This window comes from Lepidochelys kempii, chromosome 1, assembly GCF_965140265.1.
Source record: "Lepidochelys kempii isolate rLepKem1 chromosome 1, rLepKem1.hap2, whole genome shotgun sequence".
Taxonomy (NCBI): Eukaryota; Metazoa; Chordata; order Testudines; family Cheloniidae; genus Lepidochelys; species Lepidochelys kempii.
The window spans coordinates 34,782,384-34,794,641 of record NC_133256.1 but is presented as its reverse complement, the minus strand read 5'-3'; the positions used below and the strand labels follow the sequence as shown (position 1 = coordinate 34,794,641).

General features: G+C 40.8%; 2 protein-coding genes across 2 annotated transcripts in view; both read left to right on the top strand.

Annotated features, from left to right (window-relative positions):
- Positions 1-3,398, top strand: part of LOC140899889 (uncharacterized) — a 97,799-nt gene extending 94,401 nt beyond the window's left edge. Inside the window, exon 3 of the mRNA XM_073320570.1 lies at positions 3,353-3,398. Within this exon, the coding sequence (XP_073176671.1) occupies positions 3,353-3,398 (46 nt within the window). The remainder of the gene's footprint in view (positions 1-3,352) is intronic.
- The window catches only part of MSANTD4 (Myb/SANT DNA binding domain containing 4 with coiled-coils), an 804,538-nt gene that overhangs the window by 565,438 nt on the left and 226,842 nt on the right, over positions 1-12,258 (top strand). The gene's annotated exons all lie outside the window — the stretch shown is intronic.

Here is a 12,258-nt window from a genome sequence, read left to right as displayed (position 1 = left end):
ATGCCTGGATTTTTAGCAGTTTGCTAATGACCATGGAAAACAAAATGTGTTTCCCAGGACAAAGCAATTATTTGAGAACCTACTTAAAGAGATTGAGGTTAGCTGGTGACACAGTCCCAGGTTTAAAGCTCCAATCTGTTTGAAGGTGGGCAGAAGGGTGGGGAATCTCAACTAATCCAGTGTAAAAAGTCCTCAACTAATCCAATGTATCAATCAATACAAACCAAGCAGAAGAACAAGATATTAATTTTTATAAAGAAAGGAACTTTAGATATACTCATTTATTGAAATAAATTGTACAAAGCACTAGATGTAGTTTTAGATGATGAGCCTCAAATGTAACAGCCTAATGATTTATTTTCAATAGCCTTGATATTAGGAAACCTCATAATGTAGAATATTATTGCCCAGATCAGATTTAAATAGTAGGAGCAGTGGCAGTTGATGTTTTCCTCAAAAACCTAACTAAATACAAATATTTTAAAAATGATGGTTCTAACAAACTGGTTTGAAATGCATATTAGGTTTGATCAAGGAAAGATTCAGTTGTTAGATACATGTGGACAATTCCCACTGAGTTTAATGGGAATTTGCCACTCATATGTGAGGGCAGAGTTTAGAAGTCCATTTTTGCCTTAAACATTTTCATTCTAAAATAGTGACCTGCTTTCAGGGTGAAATTTAACCCCTGTTCAGAGATCTTTGTGTGAGCTCTCTGCCTGGGCTGGGGAATGAATATTACCCTCCATTGTTAAATCAGTACTTGGACTATGAGACCAGAAAACTGATTCAATAAATTGGTGTGCTTCATTTTGTTTGTTTGTGAGAAATATTTCCCATGGTAATTTTCTGAATTTAAACATATTTTAAAATGTTTTGTATTCTCATCAGCTGGTGGTGACTTTGCTCCAAAGACCAAAGCCCCTTGTAGGGGAGGGCCTGGTAGGAACAGCTCACTGAACACTGCTACAGCTCATGGCCACACTGGCTCATAGAGGATTCATTCCCTCAGTCTCCTGAGATTTGCGACACAAGGCCATTTTATCAAGCTTTGCACCAGGTACAAGGACTTGGCCCATAATGAAAGAAATTGAAATGACCCATTAAGATCATGTGAAATGATCATACTATATATAGTGCATGTAAAAGCTATTCCACACTGTAATACTTATCTTACCTAAAGCTATTCCACACTGTAATACTTACCTTACCTTGGAGATGACAACACAATGCATCTGTGCTTCATGGTTCTTTATCACAGTGTGCCCTTGAGTCTAAACACAGTCAATGTGGCCCTGAACATCAGGAGATAAATAATCCTGGTAAATACTTTAACTAGAAAATGTGGTTTGTGATAAACTGATTATTGAACATGAACCACTAATATATGACCTCAGACAGTCTGTGTTTCTCACATTCCCAGTTACCTTCAGCTCATTAGTTTCAAGAATCTTTCATTTCTTTGCATAGAAGGAATAGTTTTTAGGACATCAGGCATATTACACTGGTATTATAAAAACAACTCAGCAAATAGAAGGGCTGAATGGAAAAACATTTTTTTCAGATTAAGGCAAAGGAAAGAAAGTAGATGTGATAAAAAGACACATGCTTTATTACCAGACTCGTTTTGTTTTCAATACATTCTAAATTGTTTATTTATTAAAAATAATTCCTATAAATCATCTGTATTCAGGACCAAGTAATGCTACTTAATTATCAAGCTTTCAGTGCTGAAAGAAGAATGACTTGATGGAAAACAGAGTCCTTCAGACAAGTCATCAGTCTGAATAGCAATCCCAGATCATTAGAAATGCTAGCACAGCATGCAGAGAAGATGTTTCAAGCCCAACTATCAAAAATATGTAGGATGAATATCTTTCTTGGACTATAACAGATGCAGTTTTATCTTGGTGAGGATACAGTTCAAAGGTGCACTGTAGCTTAAATTTCCCATGAACTTTTCCTCCCTTAAATTATTGCTGATAGATCTTTTGGTTAAACTTTCCCACTAGTCCTGTAAACGGTACAAATGATTCTCAAAAGAGTAATCTCCAATTCTGTTATATCATATGCAAAAAACCCAAACATGAACACAAAAAGCCTTCCATGGACCAGTTCTATTCACATTTAAGTCAAAACTCCCATTGATTTCAATACAATAATGGAGCTGAGGTTGTAATCACACAAAAGACAGGAAAATCAGAATTAAGGTTACCATGGTAACTTTAACTCTGGCCCCTTATAAGCATTAAAAGAGGGTCTTTCATTCTTTTGCTCACAGGATGTGCCCTTGTTCAATATTTGATTTCCCCCCACTTTGGTGTACAATAGCACTTGCTTGTTTGCTGTTTAGTCATTTTATTGAATCAAATAAAACTTGCTTTTCTCAGCCAGACTGAAAGAAAGGTCAATATTTTCCACTTTTCAAAGACCAATAAAAGCAACCTTTTGAATGCGCTTCAGTGATTTTTAAAAATTCAGGTTCAGATAGTCTCCTCCATTTCTGCAAGCTGAGGGGGGTGAGATACCTGCAGATCCTTCCCAAGCCAGTAAAACCGTCACTGTGTTGTCCAACCATCCATCACCCCAAGCCCACAGAAGCTCCTGTTCTGGAGCACTACAGGTTACTGCTCTACTGGGACCTGAGAAGGGCTATGGGGTGGGAATGAGTGGAGCCAGGGAGAAGCCACTCTCCATAGCAACATCTTTGGTTGGCCCAGAGGCTACCCATGTGGCTCTCTAAATGAGAGCTATTCTGCCTGAAGAAACACAGCCAGTGGCAACACTGTTACAGAAGGAGACACTTTGTAGTGGGAGGAGGGCCTAGCAGTAGTGTAGAGGAGCTGACTCTCCAGGTTACAATCCATACCTTCTGAATCCCCAGGATTCAAGCTGGACGGCCAATTTCCCCTTACATTGCATATTCTTCTGCCATTCTCTCTGCTGAAGGGATGATAGCCTGAGGGTACTTACAACTTTATCCTTTCACACATTGTCACTTGCGCCTTGATCAGTTTGCAGTTTTGATTGCTCAGTCTAATGTTCCTGGAAAACCAAATTCAGCTCTGCCTTAACACCACTGACTTCAGCTAAACTTCACCTGTTTATACCAGGAACAAATGTCAACTAAAATGTAAATAATCTCATGTCACTTCCATTATAACCTAAGGGAAAAGTGCTCTTATTAACTTGAGCAGGACTGGACCACCAATGTTCACCAATACATGTGTCATTAGATGCATGTATTACATAGGCATCATTCTCTTGCTCTGGTCCCCATGATATTCTTCTTTTTTCATTCTTCTTTAAGAAAGAATTTGCTCCAAAATGCATATGTGTTTGTATAATGTAGAGTTACCATGGAAATGGCTGCTATAGCAGAAATCAATGCAGTGTGAAGGTACGGTACAATTATAACAAGGAATGAGATTCAAAGAGAAATATTTCTGAGACTATTCTAAATCATTACTACTGAAGCATCTCTTTTGACTGCAAAATTTGCGTGCATGTGTGTACTCTTATTTTAATAACAATGATATATGCACAGAGGACCTGATTCAAAGGTCACTGAAGTCAACCAAAGTCTTTCTGTTGACTTCAGTGGACTTTGGATCAGGCCCACTGAAAGGAGAAAAGATCTGAGATGACATATTTTAAATTTATTTTTTTTTAGTTGTCACAGATTTTTATTTTTTTTAAATGTAAATGTAAAAGAAACAAATCCTTTGTATAATGTAATTAGTTATGTATGCTGGAAATGCTGAGCCAGATAGATATGGTACACCTGAGGTTTGCGCTGAGTAAAGTAACAGCCTTACATATCTCAAGAGCACTTTCTCCTTTCCTCTCTGAGTGGACCTGTTAGAGGTACATGCTCTATCATCTTTACCTGTCTTCTGTTGTCACCTCACAGTTACAGGATGTGATCCCTTTGATCTTAAAGGGCCAGATCATGATTCTGTTGTTGACATTTTGTCACATTTTGTCACTACATGTGGTCCCACTGACTTCAGTAGAACTACTCAAGGTGTGAGACATTATTAAAAGTGAGAAAGGTATCACAATGTGACCCAAATGGTGGGAGCTTTTTCACTGTGGGCCATATTCTGCCATCCTTACTCATTCTGAGTAGCACCTTCTTGAATTGTCCTATTTAAATTACTGGGATTATTCACATAATAAGGTACTACTTAAGGGGAAGGATAGCAAAATCTGGCCCTATAAAAATCAAGCATTCTTCACAAAGGTATTTCCCCAGATGTCTCTTCTGAGGAGATAATCAGGATCCCTTATGAAATGCCCATTTTGCCATTTAAAATCACTCATTATGACCATCATTGCTATTGGGTAAACAAGTCTGGGTTCCCGTTAAATTTATGTATCCCAAATTTCCTTTGAAGATGGACCCAAAAAAATAGGGACTTTCAGTCCACTAACCTCTGTCCCACCCCTTCTACACATGTTGGGTGATTGCCCACATGGGAAGAAGTCATTTTGGGGGTATCAATTAACCACAATTCCAAACTGAAGTTGCTAACCTCAACTCATTGTGTGCTTTGCCTCTTCATTTAAAGGGATGAGACTCACCTGATTCCGAGCCTTGTCTCAACACTCGCTCTCTTTCAGTATCAAATATAAATTATTGACAGAGTAAAACCAATCTTTTACAGAGCTTGTAACAAGTTTTAGGAATAATTCATGATTCATTACTATTGGAGTATCATAGAATTTCAGTGGCAGTGAATATAAGACCCTTGTTAATAACTAAAGATACGATTTTGTCATGGAGGTCACGGAATCCGTGACTTCCAGAGACATCCATGACTTCAGCCCATGGTAGCTAGAAGCCACCCGTGGTGGCTGAGGGCTGTGGGGTACCCCTTGCACCGGAGCTCCAAGCTGCCACAGGCGGTAGGAGAACTCTGCAGCACCCACCCCCTCGGGCAGCAGGAGCCCTGGGAGCTCCGAGGCAGCAGGGATACCCTGCAGCTCTTGGCCCTCATGCGTGGCAGAGCACCACAGAGCTGTGAGCCGCCATGGCCTGCCGCAGCCCCTTGCTCAATCACCGTGGGCGGCGAGGGGAGTCCGCAGCTCTAAGCCATGGGTGGTGAGGGCCCATGGAGCTGCCCAGCCACTGCAGGCGGTGTGGGGACCCAGCAGCTGAGCTCCCCATTTTTAGCAAAAGTCACAGACAGGTCATGGGCTTCCATGAATTTTTCTTTATTGCCCATGACCCTGTCTGTGACTTTTACTAAAAATATCCGTGACAAAATCTTAGCCTTATTAATAATGAATGAAATCATTATGAGCAGTGAATCATGAAAAAGCAGTAGATACTAATAGTAATGTAAAGCTGAGAGTCAAATCTTGCACTGTGCCGTAGGGAGAACACAACTATTCCTCCTTCATATCCCTGTGCCATCCTGCCCTGTGCTAGCAGGATGCTTCTGGGACCCAGCAGCTGGCTGGTAACACTGGCACCAAGTCACTACATAGAAAGGAAATAATTTGCTCTAAACTATCACCAGGACTTTAAAGTCTAGGAAATTTAAAGCTAGTGCTCATCCAAGAGAGGTTTTTGTAGGTTTTTTCCCCCCTCCCTGAATGGTTTTTAATTGTTTCTATTTTTATACCCGAACTGGTAATTTGTAACCTTTTGTTACAGTGCCAATTGAGAAGTAAACTATGATTCTTCAGTAGCTTCCTCATTTATAACATAGGCAACACATTCATACTTTTATATTGTAAGCAAATGCAGCATTTGTGAAAAGTGCTGGACTGGCCATCGCAGTGAGAGTGGTATCCAGAGGAGAGGTACAGCTCAGATGCAGGCAGTGCCCCACCTGTAAATGCTAAGTAGCATACAGCAGGGTTCTACAACCAGAAGACGTTGTTTTCCGGTTCTGAAACGCAAAAGAAGGATGATTCAACATGGCGGTCTCCTGGACACAACAGTGTACATTTTAACTCAGTGCTGCCAACTCTTACAATTCTCTTGCTGAGTCACTTAATTTTGGCTGGGATAGGAGCCCTTCTTGTAATGACCTAAGAAGCTCCAGCCTTCTAGTGAATTTCAACCCTGCCTGGGGGAAATCCCCTTCTGATTGGCTGCCCTCTCTACTTGCTTGCCTCCTCCTGGGGAAGAGCAGCCAATCAGGGTTGCTGCAGGAAGCTGACAGAGCTCTCCTGCTCAATTCCCACAGGAGCAGAGAGAAGTTTGGCAAAGGGGTGGGGGAGAGGGAGCAGCCCAAACTCAAAGGGGAATTTGTAATGGATGCTTTATTATGAATGAAGAGTCTGGGCCTATTTCCTGCTGTGTGAGGATGCAAGGGGGAAGGTGCTGAGAGCTGTGAATTGTCCTTGTGTACCAAAAGTGTTGGGAGTGAAAAGCAGGGTCTTAGTGCTACCTACAGGGCTAGACACTTCAAAGTGGACGGATAACCCCTTTTCAAGTGGTATTACCATGAGTCATATGATATTTGGTGTTTCTCTTAAAGGCCCTGCTCTTGGAATCATGTTAGTACACCTGAACCTCAGCTTTCTTTTTAAAAAAAAGTTTCTACCCTTGTATCAGAGGGGTAGCTGTGTTAGTCTGTATCCACAAAAACAATGAGGAGCCCAGTGGCACCTTAAAGACTAACTGATTTATTTGGGCATAAGCTTTCGTGGGCAAAAAACCCACTTCTTCAGATGCATGCATGGGTTTTTTACCCAAGAAAGCTTATGCCCAAATAAATCAGTTAGTCTTTAAGATGCCACCGGACTCCTCGTTTTTCTACCCCCATGGTTCCAGAAGAAACCTGGGAAACAGGGATGTTAGAGAGCTTATTCCTTCACTCTCCCACTTCCCTGGTCCTTCTCGCATGAACAGAGAGTAACAATACCCAAAGTCCGAAGGTGCAAATAATTCAGTGTTTATTGGGGTGAACTTCCAGCAAGCTTAAATCCAAGTTCCTTTTTCCTTATTTTCGAATCCCAACTTACTTCCTGTTTGCCCCTCATTTATATAGTAATATTCTTAGCTATACCTTAACCAATCATTCTACTGAAATTTACCTAACCAATCCTAACATACTGTAACATGATTAGCTAACCAATTATACCCCACCACCTAAATTAGTTTACACCCAGCAAAATTAATTATACAGCAGACAGAAACAATCACAGAACCAGACAGAGACCATGCAAATAAACAATAGCAAAGTGGAAACTATAATGACAAAACAATACAGAAGTGAGGATTTCACAACTACATCTATAAAGGGTTTCCCTGCTGTGTCTATTGATAACTGAGTTCTTACCAGACAGAAAACTATCAAACTAAATTTCCTTTTACATGTTCTAGGCTCTTCCCTTTCTCTGGAGGTGATAGATCGTATCACCTTCCTAACAGCCCCAGACTGACTAGTTTGGAATGTGAGGATGTGACCGTTCGCTTCCCAGCTTATGGCTGCCTCTGCTGCTTAGCCAAAGGCCTTAGCCTAAGAACAGGGCCTCAGACTGTCACAGTGAGAGAAGGCCCTTACACAGATTCTTTCTTGTATACCTCTATTACTAGCTAAATGATAAACATATACCTAAATTCTTCAAGTTCAGGCCTTTACACGCAGGCCTGAATATCTATATCCTAACAAGGGAACCTTAAGACTCAAACACAGAAGACAAATAAAAAGTGTCCTACATAAATATTTAAAAAAAACAAAAACAAAAAAACTTGTGTTTTTTTTAAGCCAGTCACATGATTTATTTCATGCTTGACTCATTTTTTTAATGCTGGGGTTGGCAACACTGTATCAGTATGACACTGATTAGGGAATCTGGGGGTGGCATTAGAGGTTCCAGCCTGTAGCAGTGCATGGGATTCTTACATCCTAAGTGCAGGACTCTGCAATTGTCCTTGTTGAACCTCTTTTGGCCCAATCCTCTAATTTGTCTAGTTCACTCCAGACCCTATGTCTACCCTCCAGTGTATCTACCTCTCCCCCAGCTTAGTGTCATCTGTGAACTTGCTGAGGGTGAAATCCATCCCATCATCCAGATCATTCATAAAGATGTTGAACAAAACCAGTTGTTGCTCCTTTGTGCACTCCTGTTGACACTGCCACACCCGGAAAGGTTCTGAGCACCCATGACCACTGATATAGATTCCTACGTATATTCTGTCTGCCACACTCTTCCACGAGCCAAATGCCTCCAGTCACTACTACCAGCACACCTCCCCCACACCCATACCTAGGCAGAAGCTTTAAAAGCCATAAACCAGCCCTAAAAATGAAATGGTTCAGGTTGACAAGCCGACAAGGCACAAGCGCACATTTTGTGTTTAGCATGGTTAGTTGCTCGTGATTCTAAGACATCAACTCACAGATTTAGAGGGACAGGTTGGTCTCCGCACAATCACGCAAAAGGACAGGCCACCTGACAATATGTGGATGTTCTTTTATTCAGAAGGAATTAATTTTAATGGCTGTTGTGTGGCACAGCACTTTGAAAATTTATGGTTAGGGATATAAATTGTCCACTTTGCAGACAGGCTATCCTGTAAAGGGGACAGTGGTTAGTTTTCAGGAGGCAAAAGAGATCTTTGAGTGGGCTGATACATTAACTAGCAAAAACGACAAAGAGCCTAATGAGGAAGTGCATTGCAGAGTAAAAGGTAGGAGAGGAGGAAATCAAAGGGCTTTCAGCCACCATGCTTGGGATCTTAATTAACAGAGATATAAAATTGTGTTTCTGGTCCTCTATGTTGCCATTTAGGGGTGACTAGAAAGTCAGAGGTTTGGGACCTTTATATAACTGGAACTATTTGAGAAGAAAAGCAGAATTGTAGAGAAGAAATTGAATACACCTCAACAACACTAGCGCAAGCGAGCGGACTACTAATAAACCTTTGCAGCCAGCCCCTTGAGTCTGGGCACTCAGTCACTTTTATATCCAAATAGGAGATTTAAAAGATTATTGTATTGTTAAAATGATTAATTTTAAGCTTGGATGACTGCAAAGCTGCACATTTTATCCTCTCTATTTATATCATTTATTTCCAAGTAAAGATATAAAATGTACTTGTGAAATTCCATCAGTGTACAACATGTATCTATATTCCCAGGCAACTCCCCCCTACTCCCCGCCCCCATGTTTAGGTTGAGTGTATGTATAAATAGTTTAAGAGTAAAAACTTCCCCAAGAATGTTGTAATAATCCCCAAAATAAGCAGTGCAAACCCAGGAATCTGACCGTTAAGGTTAATTTAAAAGAAATGTAAACATGTTAAGGCATGGAAATGGACAATTAAGGCACCAAAACAATCTCAGCGCTGTAGAGATGCCATGAGGAAAACAAATTACGAAGAAAGTTAATCTATATCTTTACAAATCAGCTGAATCTAATTTGGGAACATAAAACAATTCCACCACAGAGCAGAATTAAGGTTAAATAAGTAGAGGTTGCACAACAAACCCAAGTATCAACATTATCCCTGTGATTACCATTCCTGTAGGGCTCTGCTTCCAGCTCCATCAGCTTTATTGCCCTCCTACTCCCTCTTTTGAGAAGCACAGATACTTCTTTTTTTTGCTGCAAGGAGTAGTAAGATATTAAGGTGACACTGTCACCTACACCTGCACAGCCATACACAACTATAGGTCAGGCTGTTCTTCCTTTCCCTGGGCATCAAGATTTTGTTGCCCCTCTTTGTCATGGGCAACATAAGAACAGCTATAATGGATCAGACCAATAGCCCGGTATCCTGTCTTCCGACAATGGCCAATGCCAGATGCTTTGTAGGGAATGAACAGAACAGGTAATCATCAAGTGATCCATCCCCTGTCACCCGTTCCCAGCTTCGGGCAAACAGAGGCTAGGAACACTTTAGAGCATAGTTTTACATCCCTGCCCATCCTGGCTAAAAGCCATTGATGGACCTATACTCCATGAACTTATCTATTTCTTTTTTCAACTCTGTTATAGTCTGGGCCTTCACAACATCCACTGGCAAGGAGTTCCACAGGTTGACTGTGGAAAATATTTCTTTTTGTTTGTTATAAACCTGCTGCCTATTAATTTAATTTGCTGACCCCCTAGTACCTGTGTTATGAGGAGTAAATAACACTTCCTTTACTGTCTCCACACCAGTCATGATTTTATAGACCTCTATCATATCCCCCCTTAATTGTCTCTTTTCCAAGCTGAAAAGTCCCAGTCTTATTAATATCTCCTCACATGGAAGCTGTTCCATACCCTTAATCTGTTTCTGTTGCTCTTTTCTGTACCTTTTCCAATTCCAATATATCCAATTACATATAACAAATTACTTATAGTTTAGATTTACGTCCCTGCACCTCTCACCCTCACTCCTGGCCCTCTCTGTCAGTATCATCATCAACTTGAAATAGGTAAGGAGAATCAATCCTTTTCTCCAGAATCAGCAGCAGCCTCCGTATGGAGCAGTGCTCCAGCCCATGGCTCTAAAACTTTCCTTCTTTGATTACTTCTTCCTTATTAAACTATAAAGAAGTTGTCCAGCAGGAGCTTTCTGGAGGCAGAGCTGTCTACCCGAAAAGAGAGTCAGTGGAAAAGAAGCTTTGCTGCAACCACAGCTACACCCTCCTTGATGACAGGATGCCTTTTGGGAAGTCGTGCTTTGTTGACTTTGCATGTGGAGAAACCTCTCCTGCTACTGCTGCTGTCCTCAGCACTCTTCCCTTTGGATGCTACGTTTGATGAGGAAACCAGCATGCGATGAGATGATAACTTCAATTAAAAATGATCAGATGACTTTGAGCAGCTGAGACAATTATGTAGCATTCATATGACTCTAGCAGGAATACACAAATGCTGCATAGGTCTCATGCAGCCAACCGAATGAACAGTACACACAAAATCAGCTTAAAGTAACTGCAGGCCATACAGACTGTTGTCATGTACTAGGCCACTGTCTGTAGCAGGCAGATAGACTGAGGTTAGGGGGGGAAAATGAGTGCACATGGAGGATCTTCTCTCATTTTTAAGGGGGCTCACAGGGCACAATTGAAATACAGCCTTTCATTCTGAGAAAAGAAGTGAAAACAGGCTCTGAAAATCAAGTGAGGTAAGCTCATGGCACAAGGAGAAATACTACGGGGCTTTAGCCCTATGTGGCCATTCCCCAGGAACCTTATTAAATTCAATATACACAGTGACTGGCAGAGCAAACAAGATCGCAAAATGCTTCCATGGACAGCTTGTAGTCACAGAAAAAGTTCTCGTGTGTCATGCTGTCTGGCGTGGCTCACCACTATGAGTGCCTACCTCAGGGCAGACTGTCAGAAAATAAGGGCAGACGCCCCGGACTAGCAATGTTCTATTGTTAGATTTCACCAAGCCAGTAACACACGTGAACACCTGGATCACGATACCAGTCTTACGATGGAGTCACGGACAGTCCCCTTAGACTCTCCAGTCTATCTCGTCACCCAGACAAATTGAACTTTGTGATAAAAGGTTACTTAAACCTCAAATCACACCATATTAGGTTTCTACCAGTCCCAAGAGACCAGTCACTAACCCCAGATCAATTGGTACTCCAGATCTTACACCAAAGACAACACTGGTAGCCAATTCTATAGTAAACTAACTATAGCTTTATTAGCTAAGAAAAAAGAATGAGAGTTATTGAGAGGTTAACACAGGTAAAATATAATAAACAGATAAACCACAGTTTCTAACTCCAAATGGTGGCAGTGATGTAATAGACTGCCAGTTTCCCAAAAGTCTTTTCAAGGGCTACACAGAATAATTCTGGGGATCTCTGTCTTTCCATTCAGTTATTCAGCCCTGTTAGAATCCAAACAGTCCAGAGATAAAGGATCTCTCTTTGAATCAGTACTTATAGCTTCTTTTCACAGACTACAATTTGACAAGTGTCTGTAACCACTCAATGACCAATTGCTTTGAATTTAGCATTATTCTTCATTTGCATTCATTGAGTTATTTAGTTACAGGGATATACATAATGTAAATGCCTGCCATTACATTACAATAGGAATAGATAAGTGAAAACAACACAAATAACATTCCATTCATTTTCATGAAGTTCTAACACCTGTGTACACTCTTACATTAACACACACTTTGATCTAGGGTTCTTTAATTACTGGGCATACATGATGTAAATGTAATGTAATAGCAAACAACAGGATATAGATAGGCGAAAACAATACAATTAACATCTCCTTTGTTCTCTATTAACACACAAGTGAATTGGCTTGAATATATACTAAT